The sequence below is a fragment of the Lissotriton vulgaris genome, chromosome 10 (genome assembly GCF_964263255.1).
Source record: "Lissotriton vulgaris chromosome 10, aLisVul1.2, whole genome shotgun sequence".
In the NCBI taxonomy this organism is placed as follows: Eukaryota; Metazoa; Chordata; class Amphibia; order Caudata; family Salamandridae; genus Lissotriton; species Lissotriton vulgaris.
The window spans coordinates 630,791-649,238 of record NC_141698.1 but is presented as its reverse complement, the minus strand read 5'-3'; the positions used below and the strand labels follow the sequence as shown (position 1 = coordinate 649,238).

The 18,448-nt window shown below is 50.4% G+C and overlaps 1 protein-coding gene across 1 annotated transcript in view; it reads right to left on the bottom strand.

Moving 5' to 3' along the window:
- The window catches only part of LOC147684270 (uncharacterized), a 44,306-nt gene extending 30,851 nt beyond the window's left edge, over nucleotides 1-13,455 (bottom strand). The window contains exon 1 of the mRNA XM_086942303.1: nucleotides 11,802-13,455. Coding sequence (XP_086798429.1) covers nucleotides 11,802-13,455 — 1,654 coding nt within the window. The remainder of the gene's footprint in view (nucleotides 1-11,801) is intronic.
- Between the last annotated feature and the right edge of the window lie 4,993 nt (nucleotides 13,456-18,448).

The window sequence follows — 18,448 nt, the reverse complement described above, 5'->3', positions numbered from 1 at the left end:
GAATGAACACCCAGTACAGAAATTAACCCATTTGGGTGGACCAAATTGACAGTGCAGATGTTGGCATTAAGCACGTGATAACGTAGCAACAGGCTGCCGAGTGAACTATGCAGCACAGAAGTAGTCTGCACCATCATGTGAAGCAAGCACAGGCTTTGCTGCAGACACTGCCACTGACGTCTAAACATACGATGCAGCGGACCACTGTTCATCTTAAGATAGAGAATGGGCACGGGTATTTGAAATTGCCTTTAAAAAGATATCTAGTTCTTCTACTCTGACCGAAGCACACAGGTGTATAGTTAGATCTCTGGGATCACTCTCTAATAAGGGGACACGTGGAGGTCAATCACTCAAGAAACATTTATAGAGCGCTGCTTGCCACCCGAGAGGGTATCCAGGCGCTCGAATCCTCCTTTACACCACCACTATTGAAGGTGTGCATTAGACCGCTGGGACACAGATTCACAACCATCTAAACGACAACTGGGGTAGCCAAATATCACCAAAAGCCTCAACCACAAATGAGATATCTCTGTTAAAATGTGAGAAAATCACGTCTTGGTGCTGGGAGGAAACCAGCAGAATCTAGCCCATTATAATGTGACTAAACCCTTTGACCACAACACAAAACAAGTAGAAAATAAATGTTGGGTACTTGATGAGCAGGTTATTTCAGTTCAGTATGAAGGGGGTGGGGTGCTTGTGTTTCCATTGATGTAATTTCGAATTTGACGAAAATACAGTAGTGACGTGACTAAAAACAGTGTGCAAAGTGCTGCTGTCATCAGCCGAGACCATTTTGCTGGGTTGGGCAGGCCTACGGTTGCAGGTCTTGCCAGTGCCAGCAATTTGGTGTGTCTTAGGGTCACTTTCTCGCACCAACGAGTAACTGGGGTCATCAGTAGGTCAGTTTTTCGTCCTATTAAGCGCCAGTGGGAGTCCATTACTAGCAATTGGGTACAGTCTAACATGGGGGTAGTCTTGAGTCGCTGGGGTGGGCACGGCACTTACATGAAAAGGAAAGATGCGGGGGAAGGGATGTGGATACGACACTGGTTATGGGGAGGTTAGACTCTAACAAGGAGCTGCTAGCATCATTATGCCTGACCCAGACCCCGATATCTGCCCTCAACCCACACACGGTGCCCCAGTTTGGGGAAGAGCGTCCTCGCAGAGCTGTGGTGCCATTCAAGGCACCTTTCTCCCACTATACAAAGGATACCTTTGTGGTTACCAGAAGTGATTGAAGTACTGCAGTCAGAGAGCCTGGGCGCAGCTGGCCCCCTATCCTAGACTGAAGGAAGCGATGGAGAGTCCTTGGCTGGTAATGGAGAGCTACTCGCCGGTATTGCCTAGGCACTTCCTTGGCTGCCAAAGTTAGCGGGATTTACCTTCAGGGGAAATTTAGACTACTGAGGCGAGATAAGGTTCTGGTAGAAGATTGATCAAGTTGCTGACTGCAGAAAAGCAATGGATCCCAGACCCTTCAAGCCGAGTAGTTGGCTTAGGGAATGGAGGGAAGTGGGGTGGTGGTGCCAAGAGAGGAGATGAACGAGAAGAGTAAGAGTGGTTTTTGTAGACATTTTTGTGTTAATTATTAAAAAACTGAGAGTCGTGAAGCCAAAAGATTCCATGATGTGGCAGAGGAAAAAAGGTGCGTTTGATCCTATAATAAGTAAGCATGCAAATTCAAACATAACTCCCTGCGCACCCCAAATAAGTGCTTTAAGAAATCTGAAGAAATGAGAGCTCAAAATTGATTCAGACTGGTTTGCTTAGCAAGGCTCCCCCCCAGTTTTGCTTTAAGATCCCAGGGGTTAACTCTTATCCCAATTGAAAGGCTGCTCAACAACTTTACTGTGGCTTCTGCTATGGTGTTAGAACACCTACAGTGGGAGTGGAGTGTTTGGCGGGACAAGGTGGGGCATATTTTGTAATAAACCAAGACTCTTTGGCACAAAGGAATGCAGCTCCGCATAAAATCGAAAAAGAGGTACCATTGGGCCTTTTAGGGCGGAACCTCTAGAAGGGTTTGTGCGTTCCCAGAGGGTCGTAGTTCCTTTAGATTTCCTCACAATCTGTAAGCTTCACAGGCCAACTTGTTGATTTTCATCTGCTAGGCTTTGGTTCAGTGGTCCCTACTTCAAGTGTATGCAAATAGGTTGCTCTGATTTCTGTGCTTGCTATGTGCCTTTCTAAGCTGTCTTGGAGCCAGTCTTTAAGGAATCAGCTAAGACAAAGTTGATCCTGTATTAGCTTGGTTAATGTTAAAATGCACCCTCAGCATTTAATATGAAGCCCTTTACAGGTGTGTGGCTTAGGTCAGGGTTTTTTACCAGTCTAAGGTATTTATTAACAGGTGTTTTCGGGCTCCGTGCTGGCATTTCAGGGTACCTGCTGTACATCATTAGATTTATTTTATGAAAGAAGCGAACCTCCTAACATCTGTGCCACACACTCATTGCCTTTAAAAGTAAATAACTACTAAGGAAATAAAAGGGCGGAAGATTTCAACTCATTTAAACATCAAATTGCTGTGGTCTCTGGAACTTGAAGCATTGGGTAGGAGGCGTGTTACCAGGAGCTTAACATGGGGCATGTTCAATCAGTTTAGTTTGTGCACATTGTCTTGAAGGGCCATTTGTGTGCTGTAGAGAGAGCGGGGCTCTGGGCAAGGAAAAACGGTTTTAGAGTCACTGCTCTTGCCAGTAAGGAGGAGAGAGCGCACGATGCTTTAAGCTACGAAGCCTACATTTGTAAGGATTTTAAACTATTCTGTCAAAACAATCTTGCCGTATATTAGTTTAAAAATATGTTTAGCAAGCAGCTCAAGTGCATTTGTTTTACAAAGCCCAACCCTTATAATTAAAACTTTCTGCAATTTAGACAATGTATTACACTTTCTATTGGTTTTTGCGAACTGCAAACCTGTATTAAATAAGGACCTAAGGCTCTTGGTCTCTGAAGAGCAGCTGTTTACTTTGAGGACGAGATTTGTTCTCTTGCTTTAGATCACTGGGACTTATGAGCTTGGCCAAATCTGGCCCTGGATCGTCTCTCTGTAATAAGTCCCTGACGTAAACCCCCCACCAAGTCAAGCAGAAGATAACTCCGCTGCTCCGCATCTGCGCTCCCCATCCTGGGAACTGGTGCTGCGCCAGTGCATGCGGGAGGGGGGGGGGGGGGGGGGGCGGCCAACTCCTCTGCTATTCTGACATTTACTTGTTCACTTTGTGAGGGAATGCATTTTTACAGTTCAAGGATTGATTCATTGAACACTAGGCATTCACATAACCAGGATTATGCTAGTGTATCAGAAGAACAGACTTAAAATCAATACTGCTAAAAAATGTAGACTATTAGTAGCACTAATTGTTATCTGCGAAAAAACTCAGTTACTTGTCCTGGAGTACTGCAAAACTAGAGGCAGGAAGATCACGGCTATGCCTGCAGTTCTGATATTGCACTGTTCATTCAAATTCTCGTTGGTTCCTTGCCCTGGCTTTGTCATTCTTCGTGTATCCTGCTACCTAGTGACGGTATTGGAAACTGCTTGAAAAATAGCTTCTTCAAAGGTTTGTGCCACATATGAACATGCCATGGATGGTACTTCCATCTCTTCCATGTTTGTAAAAAAAATCTTTACCTTCCTTAGTTTTCTCATGTTTGACTTTGTAAACTTGCCTCTAGCCAAGAGTAGTCTTACACTCTCCTCTGCAGAAGCTGCTTTCCGAGAAGCCTTCTTTCTTCAGTTTCTGGTATTCCAAATGGATGCATCAGCAAACTGCAAGGCCTTTGCGTTTCAGAACCATTCACTGTATTCCATCAGGACACTGTGGTCGCACGGACCTATTCCCTCCCACCTTGTTCCCTAAGGTTCTGATGCAGGTTCATTGGAATGAAGGGATTGTTCTTCAAATGTCTGCATTTTCCTCAGTGGTGCCGATATCGCCTCATTTGTCAGGTAAGTTACTTCCTGTACCACTTGCGGTCTAGATTGCTGGCTCATCTCCAGCCGGTCCCTGGACGCACTGCACGAGTATCTAAGTGGCAGCCTCCTCCTGATGCAAACCTGGCAAACACCTATTTTGGTTGTCTACATGCATTCAGGTATCAGTACTCCCCTTAAAATAAACCGTGCCCTTTAATCAGTCTCCCGACACAGGCAGCCTGTCCTTTTACTTCATAAATATACCTTCTAAATATCAGTCCCTCTTACACTACGATTGGGAAGAGTTTAGGATAGTGCACTTGTACACTGTGTGACGGGGAGGGCATGTACTTTACTTAGGATTGTGGGTAACTGCCTTTGAGATGGAGACGCAGGTAATGGAGCAAAGGAGTGCCAACATGGATTTACTTAGATCAATGACGTGGTGTTTCAAAGACAAAACATCTTGGTCATTTTACACAGGGGGGCAGAGATGGGGACAGGAATGCTAGTAGATGTGATGTTGCACTAAGACATGGAATCCACAAACACCAGATCAGTAAGTACTTAGACAAAGTATCATGCTTACAGGGATAGGGATTGTCTTGAAACTGATTACATAGACACTGAGATGAAGAATGTACAGACCGGCAACGACGTGGACACTTCATTTGTCTTCTACTGTGGGACAAGAACATGTACACACCCACTCGCAACCCACACAAAACAATAGATACTGAATAACTCTTATGCTTTTGGTTGAAAGTTGCAAAAACGAACCTCTTATTGGAGCCCCTGTGTTGCAAAGTAAACCATATTGAAACATGTATTAAGTACTTCTTTATTCAAGATCAGGATCCCCAGAAAAGAGTAGTGTTCTAGGACATGCATGCTTTAGGCGACTGCATTATGCCAAAATAACATCAAGCATATGCAACAGGTCTCGCATTTGTGAGAGTTTAAGCTGTTGGCACTGTAAATGACAATAACTTATTTATGTGTTTAAGTGCGTATTTACGCACTACTCGCAGGTTTTCAAAACACATAAATAAAAGGCATTGTCATTTACAATGCCAATAGCTCAAACTCTTGCAAATGCGAGACCTAATGCATTGCAAATGTTTGGTGCTCTCCTGGCAGCAAGGGCTTCACTGGCCTGTGCTGCCTGGCCACGGAGGGTGATTTGTTGGCAGCAATGGTTTCAATTAGTTTCAGCTGCCTATGTTCTCTGCGTGTCTTCACGCAGGTGCGCGGCCTTCAAGAAGCCGTGTAGCCTGCAACCTGAAGTCTGCATGAGCGAGCTGCACAGCCTGGGCTCTCTAGGCAGCACGATCTTCAAAGAGCCACAGCAGCCTATGCTCTTTCTGCAGCATGGGTTTAAAGAAGCTGCGTGGTTTGCGCTCTCCAGGAAGCAAGAGCTTCTAGGAGCCTGCAGCGGCTTGTGCTCCCGGGCTGGCGCAAGGGTTAAGGGGCCTGTGCTACAGCGGTGTATATTTTATGGTCAGCAAGGGTTTCAATGAGCTGTCCAAGGTGTGTGCTCCTTGCTTAAAGCAGCTTCAAGGAACACAGTGGCCTGTGCTCCCTGCTTAGCGAAAGCTTCAAGGTGCTAAAAAGGCCTGTGTTCACCAGACATTAAAGGTTACCTGTGCCCTCTAGGCATCATAGGCTCTAAGGAACTAGCTACTGCGTTGTGTGCTCCGGACTCCAGAGCCTCAGGAAGCTGCAGCGGCCAGTGCTTCCAGAATTGCGGCTTCTTCTGTTTGCGCTCCCACGGTCTTCAAGTCGCTGCACAGTCCCACTACTTGGAGAAACGGGGAGCAGAGCGGCCAGGGAAGAAACGGAGCGGCCGACATCAAAAGAACAAGACCTCTAGAAACACTCTCCCGCTGAGGACTAAGAGACATGGACGAGAGAGGGAGACCTGGGGAAACATTCACCGCTCTGTACCAAGAGACAGCGTGAGAGTAAGCGAGGGAGAGAGAGAGACCCTAGATAACACTCTCCCGCCTGGCACCCTGAGACTACGAGAGAAGTGGCCAAGGAAGAGACCTGGTGAAAATACACTCAATGCAACAAATAAATAGAAGAAATGGTCACTTACCTCAAGGGCAGCGTCCCATGAATGATGTGGTGGCCGCCATTGTTAAGGAAAATGAAAGCGGGCAAGGCACGCAGATAGTAAAACAAGCGCACGCCGCCGCATGCGTTCACTGCGCTTGTCGGCTGGCTCGTGCACAGATCCTGTGCTAACGCAAGGGAAGCTGACGCCTGCGCCGTACACGCTCCCAGCGCTTGTCGGCGCGCGGCCAGCTCCTGTCGCCTTTTTTTACACCCCATCCCAACAGGAATCGCCAGCGCTAGCTCGACCGAAACTAGTAAGCAGCTCCAGATTTCACCCCGGAGTTCCCTAGGAGACTAGAGGGAGTCTACTCTGGATGCATGCGGCTACAGAAAACGAGAAGCTACACTCAGGGATTGCCCTCTGGACTTCAATTGCAGTCCTGAACAGGTAAGATCTAACTATCGTCAGGTAAGTACGGGGGAGGGGAGGGGAGGGGGTTGTGTGTGTGCTTCCGTGAGTGTGGCTGTGGGTGCGCGCGTGATTGTGAGTGGCTGCCGAATGTGGAGCAAGAGATGTGCACGGCTGGGGGGGGGGGGAGGGGGGGGGGCGTTCACGAGGTGCAATCGGCGCTCGTACCCAGGCCTGACTCCGTTGAGAGCCGACTCAACTGCAATAGGTCGTCTCGACCTAAAAATACAAGTCATGCACCACACAAAGCACTTCCCCCCCCCCCCCCGTAGTCAGCCACACCCTCTATTATAATAACAATGCCGCTGGCGTTATCCTTTTAATCCGCTTTTTGCATGCTAAGCAATTTTATTTCTTCCCGACACAAAGTCCTTTATTGTTAATACCCAGGTTGCGAGGGACCCTGTGTTACCTTTTTGACTTTAATGCTATCCCCCAAATGGCCTTCTATTTTGAATAATTATAACTGGCAATGTCCAAATCTGCAAATGAGTCTCGAAAGAATATTGTTGGACCGCCTTGGTATATATCCACCGGGGGAGACAGGTGCCGGGTCATGCGTCGGTGGCGATCCCCTGGGACAACTAGCCTGAGTTGGGTTGTATAGAGTGGGACTCATAGGATGCTCTTTCTGTCACTTTTTGGGAAGTATGTGTCACTTTCTGTCCCTGCGACCCTTAGCAGGGGTTCGTGCTCGCGGGCTGCCTTGCCCTCCTCCCCACTGAAATGGAAGTAGTACTATGAGTCTTTATTTATATATAATGCCTCCTGTGGTCTACATGAGTACTCATATAGGGAGAAAATACGAATGCGCCGCCACAAAGGAGTAGAGCATATTTCCCCCTCTTTGAGACCCTACATGTTCTGGTGAAACCCGTTCTTTCTGAAGAGGACCCCCTCCTTTGCGTTTTTATGGGCCTAGGAGTAGAGAGGTCACAAGTGCATTCAGAACTGTCAGAGGGGGTGGACGTGCTGCTGAAGCGTTGAGACACGAGTAAAGAAGTTCAGTGACGAAACATACTTGACACTAACTACTATATACGTGAGGCAATGAATACTTCAGCTGGCCGGCGCAGTCACTGATCTAACCTGGACTAGCAGATCTCAGCCTTGGCAGGCAGCCATTACTTGAGCTGTGTACCCCCCCCCCCCCCCTGAGAGTGGCAGGGCTTACACCACGTCAGTGCAGGACAGATGGGGCTACCCCTGGGGGCGATGTTTGAACATGAGTGTTAGGGAGGATAGGAGTAGGATACTCCGAGAAGAGAAGGGGAAAACATATACACAAAAGAAAGAAGAACAGGGGAAAGGACATTGCCTAACTGGTGTTGTATACCTTACTTTACCCTCCAACACTCCGCACCACATCTCGGTGCACCCGTCAATCCTGACGGCCCAACCGCAAGCCCCTGCAGGACCAGTATTATCCTTCCACCTGTCTTCTGTACTCTTTTGTAACCTGTACATGTCTCTTTTCTCTTGTAACACACTGTTTGCTACGTCTTACATTTTATTTCCTTTCGATACATGCACACGTGCCACCATAGCCTACGTAACTTTTGTTGTTGTTTTGGAGTGTCTGACATTTATTGCAGTATTATACCTTTACTAGTACTTTGTAACCTCCACACATCACTTTTCCTCCTGTAATGTACCCATTCGTACCTTTTGTATTTTTAGTTAGACTAGGGGGCGGGGCTTGGGGGGGGGGGGGGGCTTTGGCCGTGAGGGGGATCCGGCCAGGGGCACACATTTAATGTCATTGAAATTGAATTGGTGTTCAAATGTGCATACTGATACTAAAGCATTTAGAAGTGCCGGTACACAGCACCTGCGAGTACCGGCCCAACCAAAGCACTGTTTATTCCATATATAACTTAACGTTTTCCTTTTGTAATTTGTTCACTTGCAATGCTCTCATGTATCCGTTCTTGTTCTTGTCCTTATTGTGTAGCGCTCTGACGCCTCCGGGTAAAGTCCGCGCGAGAGAAAAAACGCATAGACAAAGATATAGCCCGCTTCATGGCTGCCATTCCGAGAGCGCCCCGCCTTCCTCATGCGAATAGGCTGTCAGATATCTGGGAATGTAAGACCCTTGCACGTACTTGACTTAAGCACTAAGAAAAGACTGACGGCAGAGAACAAACGTTTACGGTCAGCTGCTGTAAATGTGCCGATTTTTTTTTTTTTTTTTTAATTTATTTATTTATTTTTTGAGTCACCAATTTACTGTTGTTACATTTGACTGGCACTTCATTTGCCCAGTCCTTGTAGTATCCTTCTCACCGTCAATGGAAGGCATCCGAGAACTGGGTGCTAATGAAAAATTGTCTAGCAGACGCGACAAAGAATTTTCAATTCTATTAAGGACACGGAGGCGAGGATTATGCTTCTCTTCACTTTACTGACATAAACAGCAGCCAATAAAAACTTTAAACTGGCATGACCCCGGAAGGACAACCCCCTCCAACAGTATGCACCAATCACTATCAAGTCCAATGTATAACTGTCCATGTTTATCTATACGACCTCCTCTTTCTTTGCGACACATCATCAGTCCAACAAGACCGGAGGCCAACGTGGCAACCATCGCATCCATCGTCGAGGAAGGCACCTCCTGCACCACGTCACAGATTTCCAGAGCATAGACTGTTCACCTCATGTCTGCTTGTGCTGATCTCCTGAAACAAGAACATAAGTCGTAATGGCCATTCCCAAACTTGGAAATACAACAAGCCAATAACAATCATTCGGTGGGTACAAGAATTCATCAACCATACAATATTGCATGAAATACAATCCTGCAAGCCCGGGTGGGATAATCCTCGCCTCCGTGTCCTTAATAGAATTGAAAATTCTTTGTCGCGTCTGCTAGACAATTTTTCATTCTATGTCAGTCCACGGAGGCTCAGATTATGCTAGTTTAAAGTTTATCCACCACCACCGAGGCCACATCCACAATAGGCTTATGATAAAACACTTTAAAGGTGGAATCAGAAGACCAATCTGCCGCAGTCATGATATCTTGAAGCCGAGAGCCGGCACCAAAGGATTTTGAGGCCATAGCCCCTCTCACAGAATGAGCCCCAAATTTAGAGGTATCAATACCCGCCAGGCCCAACAACCAGGTAACCCACCTGGCCAGAGTCGCACTGGTGACTGGGCGGAAAGGTTTCTGTAATGAAATCAACAGTTGACCAAAACCAGTTCTAAATTCTCTAGTACAATCCTCATATACCTTCAAACATTTGACTACACATAATTTACTGTGATGAGGAAATGCAGGATATGCAATACATTTTGTATGAGTTTTTGTACGCCTAGAGATCGTAAAAGAAACTCCCGTGGGAGTGAATACTCTACCTGATAAATCCAAGGCCCGAATATCCGACACTCGCCTGCATGAGACCAAGCAGAGGAGAAGTGTAAGTTTAGCTGAGAGCTGTTTGCGAGACAGACCCTCATTAGCCGGCCAGGCCGCCAAAAAACGTAGGACCACTGACACGTCCCAGAGTTCAGTATACCTGGGTTGAGGGGGCTTCACTAAGCGGACTCCCCTGACTACTCTGCACACCAAAGGGTGTTCCCCAACGGGCTTACCGTCAACATGCGGGTGCCCCGCAGAGATCGCCGATCGGAAGTTATTCACTGTTCGATAAGCCAGACCAGACCGCGCCAGTTCCGATAAGAAATTCGCTATGACAGTGATATCGCATCCCATCGGATCCCCCTGCCGTTCGTTACACCAACCAACCCATCGTCTCCAAGCTGACTCATATCGCTTGTGGGTGGAAGGTGCCCATGCCTGAGATAAGAAAAAGAGAGTGTCCTGTGAAACTCCCGGCATTTGCCAACGTCGCCGGAAAGTCTCCACGCCATGAGGGACAATTGATTCTGAAGGACCAACGGGTGGGGAAGACCCACCGGGTCCGTGAGAAGATCCGGGAACGATGAAATTTGCACTGGCGCTGCACAGGTGAGACTCATTGCCACCGGGAACCACGCTTGTGCTTTCCAGCACGGTGAGACCAAGACCAATTCCGCTTTCTGCCTCCGAACCTGAGCCAGAACTCTCGGGATCATGATAAATGGAGGAAACGCATACAGAATGCCCGTCGTCCACGATTGAAGGAAGGCGTCCGAGCTGATCGCCAAGGGATCCGGGCGCCAGCTGTAAAACTGGGGAAGTTGCCTGTTGAGCCGAGAGGCAAAAAGGTCTACCACACACGGACCCCATTTGTGGTTCAATGCCCCGAAGATCCGAGGGTGCAGTTTCCAATCGCTCGCATCTCTCAAGTACCGAGAGTTCCAATCCGCCGTCACGTTGGCAGACCCCGGAATATATTCCGCCGTCACCGAAATTTGATGGGCCAGGCAATAGTGCCAGAAATCCTTCGCTATCTCCGCCAGGAGGCGAGACCTGGTTCCTCCCAGGCGATTTATGTATCGCACCGCGGACACATTGTCCATGCGTAGGAGAATGCAGCATGACACTTTCTGAGGGGACAGAGTGCGGATCGCAAAGGAACCCGCCAGAAGTTCCAGGCAATTGATGTGGAGACTCAGTTTGTCGCTGGACCATCGACCCCCCGTCTCCACCGAGCCGCAACGGGCTCCCCAGCCCCAGCGGCTGGCATCTGACTCTATCACCACCTCCGGGGTGGCCGCGAAAATGGCTCTGCCATTCCACGCATCCATATGCTCTAACCACCAGTTCATCTCCGTACGAGCCTCTGGCGAAAGGGAAACTTGTTGAGCGTAAGTCAGACCTTTGCGCAAGTGCAATGCCTTCAAACGCTGCAAGGCCCTGTAATGTAAAGGGCCCGGAAATATCGCCTGGATAGATGACGCTAGAAGTCCGACCAGACGCGCCAAAATCCTCAAGGAGATTGTCGGAGAGGCAAGCGCTCTCCTCAACTCCTTCCTGATAGCCACTCTCTTCTTGAGGGGCAAGAGTAGTTGAGCTTTCACCGAGTCGACCTGGAAACCCAGGAATTCCATCACCTGAGAAGGTTGCAAGATGGACTTCTGCAAATTCAGAAGGAAACCCAAGTCCTGAAGAAGTTGAATCGTCCAGGACAGATGGAGTGACACCATCTCCGGCGACCGACCTAAAATCAGTATGTCGTCGAGGTAAATGATGAGGCGAACGCCCCGTTCCCTCAAGTTCTGTACCACGGGTCTCATCAACTTGGTGAAACACCATGGGGCGGACGACAGCCCAAAGGGCATGGCCGAAAACTCGAACCACTGGTCGCGCCACTGAAACTGTAGAAAACGCCGGTGAGGGGGGTAAATGGACACTGCCAGGTAGGCGTCTTTTAAGTCCAGGCGTACCATCCAATCTTGCTCTAGGAGGATGTCGCGCAGTAGGTGTATACCTTCCATTTTGAAGTGTCGATACACCACCCAGCCGTTGAATTCCCTGAGGTTCAACACTAGTCGATACCCCTGGTCCTTTTTGGGGACCACGAAGACAGTGCTCACGAAGCCCAGGTCGTGTGGAACGGTTTCCACAATCGCGCCTTTCTGGAGTAAAGAGCATATCTCTACGTCGATAAAACTCTGCTCTGTCTGGGAAAAATGCAGGGCATTCGGTCTCCGCCGTTGGATCGGGGAGGCATAGAACTCTATGTGAAATCCCTGTACTGTCTGCAACACCCAAGGGTCGCTCGTGAGCGTGCGCCACCTGTGGAGAAAAAGAGACAGTCTGCCTCCCACCATATGTTCTGACGGACACAAAAGTCGTACCTGAGTAGGAGTTGTCTCCAGAACCATTCTGCTGGCCACGATAGGATCCTCTCTGTCCTTTGCCCCTGCCTCCTCTATCGCGGGAGGGGTAGAAGTTGGAGCGTCTGTTGCCTCTGCCTCTCTGATCTGCTCCACGTGAGGTCTGTGCATAACCTCGGCCGGACCCTCGACCTCGTGGGCGTCCGGCCCTATCAAAAACACCAGTGTGGAAAACCTTCTTGATATTTGATTGCGCCCGGTCCAGCGCGGAGAAGGTGGCCACGTACTTGCCCATTTCTCTAACGAATTTGTCTCCAAAAAGCATACCATTGGCGAGCGAGCCAGGTTCGGAAGGGGCCATTTCCGCCAGCTGGGAGTCGATTCTCATAAGAAAGGAGCGTCTTCGCTCCGTAGACAGGGCCACATTTGCGTTCCCTAAAAAGCACATGGCACGTTGTGCCCATTCAAGGATCTCTGACACATCCAGTGGCACCTTCCTATCCTTTGCCTTGACTGCTGCGTCCAGAATCTTTGTGAGGGGTCCAGCTACGTCCAACATTTTGTCCTGACACCCTCGCCAGGCTCTATCTAATCCCTTTTTTGGATCCTTCGCAAACTTTCTCATAAAGGCCGCCATTGTGGGGTCCAAGTCCGGCGTATCTGCCACCTTTCCCGTCAAGGATGGCCTGGGACATTCAGATCTGAGCGTGGCTCTGACACTACTGTCGAAACCCTGACGCAGGTTATTACCCACATAGTGTGCCACCTCCGGGCACGGCACCCATTCCGTGGACCTAGGGTGTACAATGTTGTTTGGATCAAACAGGAGGTTCTTCGGCGCCTGACTATCATCAGCCTTATAGGCGGTGTGTTTCACCTTCTTCGATTTCTTCCTGGACGTCACCGAGTCCACCTCAGAATCAGAAGTGACAGGCGGGGACGGGGACGAATCCCCAGACGTATCCATAACCATCGAGCCATGATCCTTCATAACATTCCTGGCCATCTGTGCTAACACCTGGGCCGAGGCTTGAGGAGAGGTATCACTCTGCCGGGCTGACTTAAACTTCCTCTTGCCATATTTCTGAAGGGTGTGAGTAAAAGGCTTGAGAGCCTTAATCAATGCCTTATTGACTGACCCTTGGACATGGGTATCCAGGGCCTCAACCAAATTTTCCTCCAATTGTTCTTCCTGTGGCTCATACTCCTCGTACTCATTATATTCTGCCCATTGGTTATCCTCCTCGGCGTAGTACGCCATAGCTTTAAAGCAGGGAGGTGTGGAGGAACTTCAACAGGGGGGAGCAGCCCAGCGGTGCCTCAAATACACACACACACACTGTAGTCCGAAAGAATCACCACTCTGTGAGGCTAAGATTGAGGTGGAAGGAGACCCCCTTGTGCACACAAAGCTCCCCTAGAGCAAGGCTCTAATCCGGACACGCTCCGGTAGGCATTCTGTGAGACCAGGATTTATGCAGCCTGAAAGACGCGCGATGTGCGAGGAGCCGGTATCATAGAAAACGAAAGTCGGCTCCTCGCGCATGCGCGTCGCGTGTGGGGCGAACTCGACTGCCTCCTGAGCGCGAGAGGCTCGCGTCTGTCTCCTCCTGCTCCACCGCCCCCTACCGAGACACGCGCCCTGCCGACTCGCGGTCAGAAAGAAAAACAAACGCGCGGTAAAATACCGAAGCGGGGCAAGTAAGCAACCCGAGCAATAAAGGCGAAGGCACCAAACACGCATCAGCAACACGAAAGAAGCGTGTGGGAAATAAACAACACAACGGGAGACGTCGCATTCAATAAACGCGAAGGCATCAAGAGTACGTCAATCACAATCAAGTCAAGAGCACAATAACGCGCTGTTCACAACCACCGCCCTTAAAACCATTAACCACAATAAAGTAGAAATGTAAAGGGCACTTAACTCGCTGCTGCAGCAGCAAAGAAAGAGGAGGTCGTATAGATAAACATGGACAGTTATACATTGGACTTGATAGTGATTGGTGCATACTGTTGGAGGGGGTTGTCCTTCCGGGGTCATGCCAGTTTAAAGTTTTTATTGGCTGCTGTTTATGTCAGTAAAGTGAAGAGAAGCATAATCTGAGCCTCCGTGGACTGACATAGAATTAATTGCTAGGTGTCGTTAGTTGCATTTTTTGCTACGTGAGCTGGGTGACTGAAACGTGCGACCTCATTCGCCAGTTCTCAGGTGGAGAATTTCAAACCTACTTTTTAGGCAGGGACTAGGATGTGCGAAGAATCGTGGGAGCACGTAGCTCTTCTTGTAGTGGGGGTGCCGCAAATTAAGGAGAGACAAAACTAAATAAAGGGGAGAGGACGGTAACTTTGAAATAATCTGACCGGCGATATTGGGGAGACCAGCATCCGTCGGGGTACGCGCCGACCTACGCCACCCATCGGGAAAACAATTTACCTCCTCCCAATCTGCCCCGGAAGGATGAAGGGCCCGTGCACGGCGCCTATCCCTCCGCACCCGCCCCCCCCCCCCCTCAACCACTGCTCCTGGCACAGTAGACTCGGCACCCCGATGGCAGCTCCACTCTCGGATCCGCCCTCCCCCTACTGCCCTATTTATCTTTCGCTAGACACCCTAGAAGCCCTTGTTCATCTTGCGCGACGTCCTCATCCGCCTTCCACCCCTTATACATTCTTGACTCCGTGGATGCCCGGAGCAGCGGCCTGTAACCCACGTGTCGACAGCCGCCTGCTCTATTCCCTTTTCAACGACCAGACCAGGCAGCTCTTCCCCCTGGGCCCCGTCCTCATATGTGCAAGGCACGAGACCCCAGCAGAGCATTGCAGCGTTTGAGGCCGCCAGCGTTGTGCCATCCCTTCTCTCTACCCACTCTTGTGCTCATTTTAAACTGCCCATTTGTGTCCCCCCGCCCCCACGGGCATATTGCTCGTGACATTGTCCTAAATGTCCCCTAAAAACACTTCCTGGCAGCACTGCTTCCGACTTTCACTTATTGCCCTCGCCCCGACGATGCCAGGAATAGGATCCTCGCTCTTTGAGAGGCAGAGGTCTGTCACGAACAATTCCCCCTGAGCCCCCTAACTACCCACTTGTTCCGTAGCCATCCGTATCCCCGTTGCGCTGACCCATGTTTTCTTATTTGACTACCGGGGGGGGGGGGGGGGATTCCCGAACTCCTTGCCGGCACTTCTCAAGCTCCCTGCACCCTTGCCCCCCCCAACCCCCGCCTCCCTTATCCACTTCTCCCTGCCATGCCTGGTGGAGCCGGCTCCGCCCCCCTCCCCCCTAGTTCGCCAACCCCTAGTACCATAGGCGGCCCTCCCTGCTCTCCTCATCTTACAAATTCCTTTCCTGTGATGACTCCCTCTTTCCTGACACTACCCCCTCCGCTGTATCTTCCCTCGCTGCCTGTGAAAATGTCGTGCACGAAATGAGGCCCGCCACCAGAAAAAATCACTTCTCTACAAAACACCACCTATCACAGGAGTAACTGGTGCAACAAGCACCAGCAAAGTCAACAGGTCTGGCACCAATGTGCTACTGCATGCAAGTACAGGACCGCGCAAACGCTGTTCAGCACAACAAAGCCAGACATTCTTGGTCCACCAAAGCCGGGAGAAAAGCTCGCAAAAACAGTTCAAAAGGATGATCCTCTGGAGAGAATGCTCTAGGAGTTAACCAACTGGATGTGACACATCCCCCTCTCGCTCCCGACCAGCACCACGCAATCACGAACCTCCCCTGCGCGCCCCCACACCCCACAAGCAGGCACCCTTTCCCTGGCGCCATTCCCTGCGCACCTGTCCCGAGGCCCGCCTCCCCACCCCTCACGCCGACTCCCATGCACTCGGCCTCGCCCCTCCGCTGTTACACTTGTTCCCCCGGGCACCATGGCAACCCTGCCCGACTCCGACGCGCGCAACTGCCCCACCGGACATCGAGCCGACCTTCACTTATTGTTATCCCTTTATGGCAAGGTGCAACTTTTTCTCGTTCAATCTGCTAGTACCCCCCAAAGGCCACCAAGTTCCGTGTTACCCAATCTATGCCTCATTCCTGCCGTATACCTTTAGTGCCTATTCGCCACGAGTGCCAATCAAACATCTGCTGATGCTACACATTTTTCTCTCTTCTTTCTTCTGCTCCCTTTGCATCGGAGGCCTATTCTCCGAATGGCACTTCACTGTACGTCTCTCGCCCGCGCCCATAACCCTGTCTCCCCACTTTCTTTCTCCTGGACGGCCCCAAACCCTCTTCATCCCTCTTTTACCCTGCCATCCGACCCCCATTATGCCTCCTCTCTTGGCGCCCTTTTCCGCTATCCTTGTATGTCCGTTCTTGCGCCTCCCATAGTCCCTCCGCACCTTCCTTACCCACCCTCCCCCAACCTCCCCCCATCCTCTAAGCGCTGTAAATTAAGGCAAATCAACGTACTGCGACTTAGCCTTTCAGCCTCGAGAAGATCACAGAGTGAGTTCGCTAGGGGGGCAGTTTATTGCCTATGAAAACCCTGTATATGAGTTCAGTTTGGTGCCGCCCCTTATGCGTTGGTACTTATGTGACTTTTAACTTAAACCTATTTTTATTTCTCCACCTTCATACTGTCTGACAAAAACAGTGACAGTTCCATCTGCTATTGCTGCTCATACACTTGACGCCCGGAGGCTGTGCCTTCCCTCGAAAACAGAGCCCCCAGTACCCAGAACCAGCCCCTCCCCTCTTGTTACGCCACTCTTCGATCCTCAGCCCCATGACACTAAGGGGCATCAACTACCCGGCCCCCATCTCAGTAACCTTTAAACCAGCAACCAACCCTTCCACTCCGTCCTCCTTTTACCCGCCGCCTGGGGGGGGGTGCACTTCTACACACTTATCCTGGCTCACATCCCCAACCGCCCCTTGAATATCCTTGAGCCCCCCCCCCCCCCCCCATGGAAGAGCACACCCTCTACTTCTGGCCCCTCTGGCCTCAATCCCTCCATGCCCTTCCTTATTCTAACCTTGCGCTCGAGCCCTCCCGTGCCCCCCCCCTCCCCAAGACTTCGCACCTGACCCCCTCGTGCTCGGCCTCCCCCCCCTCTGCTATTGTTGTTGCATGGGCACTCTGACGCCCTGCCCCAGAACGCCGCCTCGCCCTCTGCTGTAGGAGCCTGACCCCACTGTCCCGTGCCATTAAAGCCCGCGCCACGGACCCCAGCGACCCCCCACTTCCACAGAGGTCCCCTTCCCCCATCCATCGCTTGTTAATATTGCGGGGAGTATTTAACTTGCTACTCCCACCCCTCCTTATCTTTCTTAATATTGCACACTCTCTTGTGGCGGCCCTTCCTTTACTTGTTACTCTGCACACCCAGCCCCAGCAAAGTCCCCCCACCCTTGCTACCCCACACGTTCTCTTCTGTACCCACTACACTGCAGCCCCCCTAGATCCATCCCTCCCTCCCCCGCCTCCCCCACCTCACCTCGCACTTTGTCGACGCTGCACCTCTTCTCCTGCCAAAATTCCCCGGAGAAAGAGGGCCTTGTGCCCGGTGCCCACCCTTAAATAGCCCTTATCTCCTACCACATTCCTACCTTAAATTTATGGCTGAGCTGGCCCAGCCCCAATGCTTGGTGGGCCCATGTGTGTAGAAGACTAATAGTCTTAAATAAGATTCCAGAAGAGGAATATAATCCAAATGAAGTTTATTGGTAGGTTTCCAATCACAGGAGGAGCGCCTCATCAGCCAGGAGTCCAAGCAGCAACTGCACAGCTCAAGCATGTGCACGGAATGTATACATGTATTCTTTTGAATGTGGAGACGCTTTCAGAAGCCAGGTGTCCGTTGTGCTTGTGCAGTTGCTGCTTGGACTCCTGGCTGATGCGGCGCTCCTCCTGTGATTGGAAACCTACCAATAAACTTCATTTGGATTATATTCCTCTTCTGGAATCTTATTTAAGACTATTAGTCTTCTACATATTGGCGACGAGGATGGGATAACAAGGAATACAATACACTACAGCCCGCTCTCTCTTTCCCTGCCTTTGCTCCCCTTATCTCGCGCCAATCATTGGGTGCTCGGGCTCTGCCTCCCGGGGGCGGCCTCCACTGAGACCCCCGGTCCAGCCACTGTCCCTCTCCCCCTGGGGAGTGGGGGGCCGAACCAAGGGGCAGAGTGTACATTCTGTGCCCAGCCTGGCTCTTCTCGCTATGGTTTCCACGGGTGTCTCCATAGGTTTACGCTCTGTCCATGCCTCAGCTCTATGGTTAGA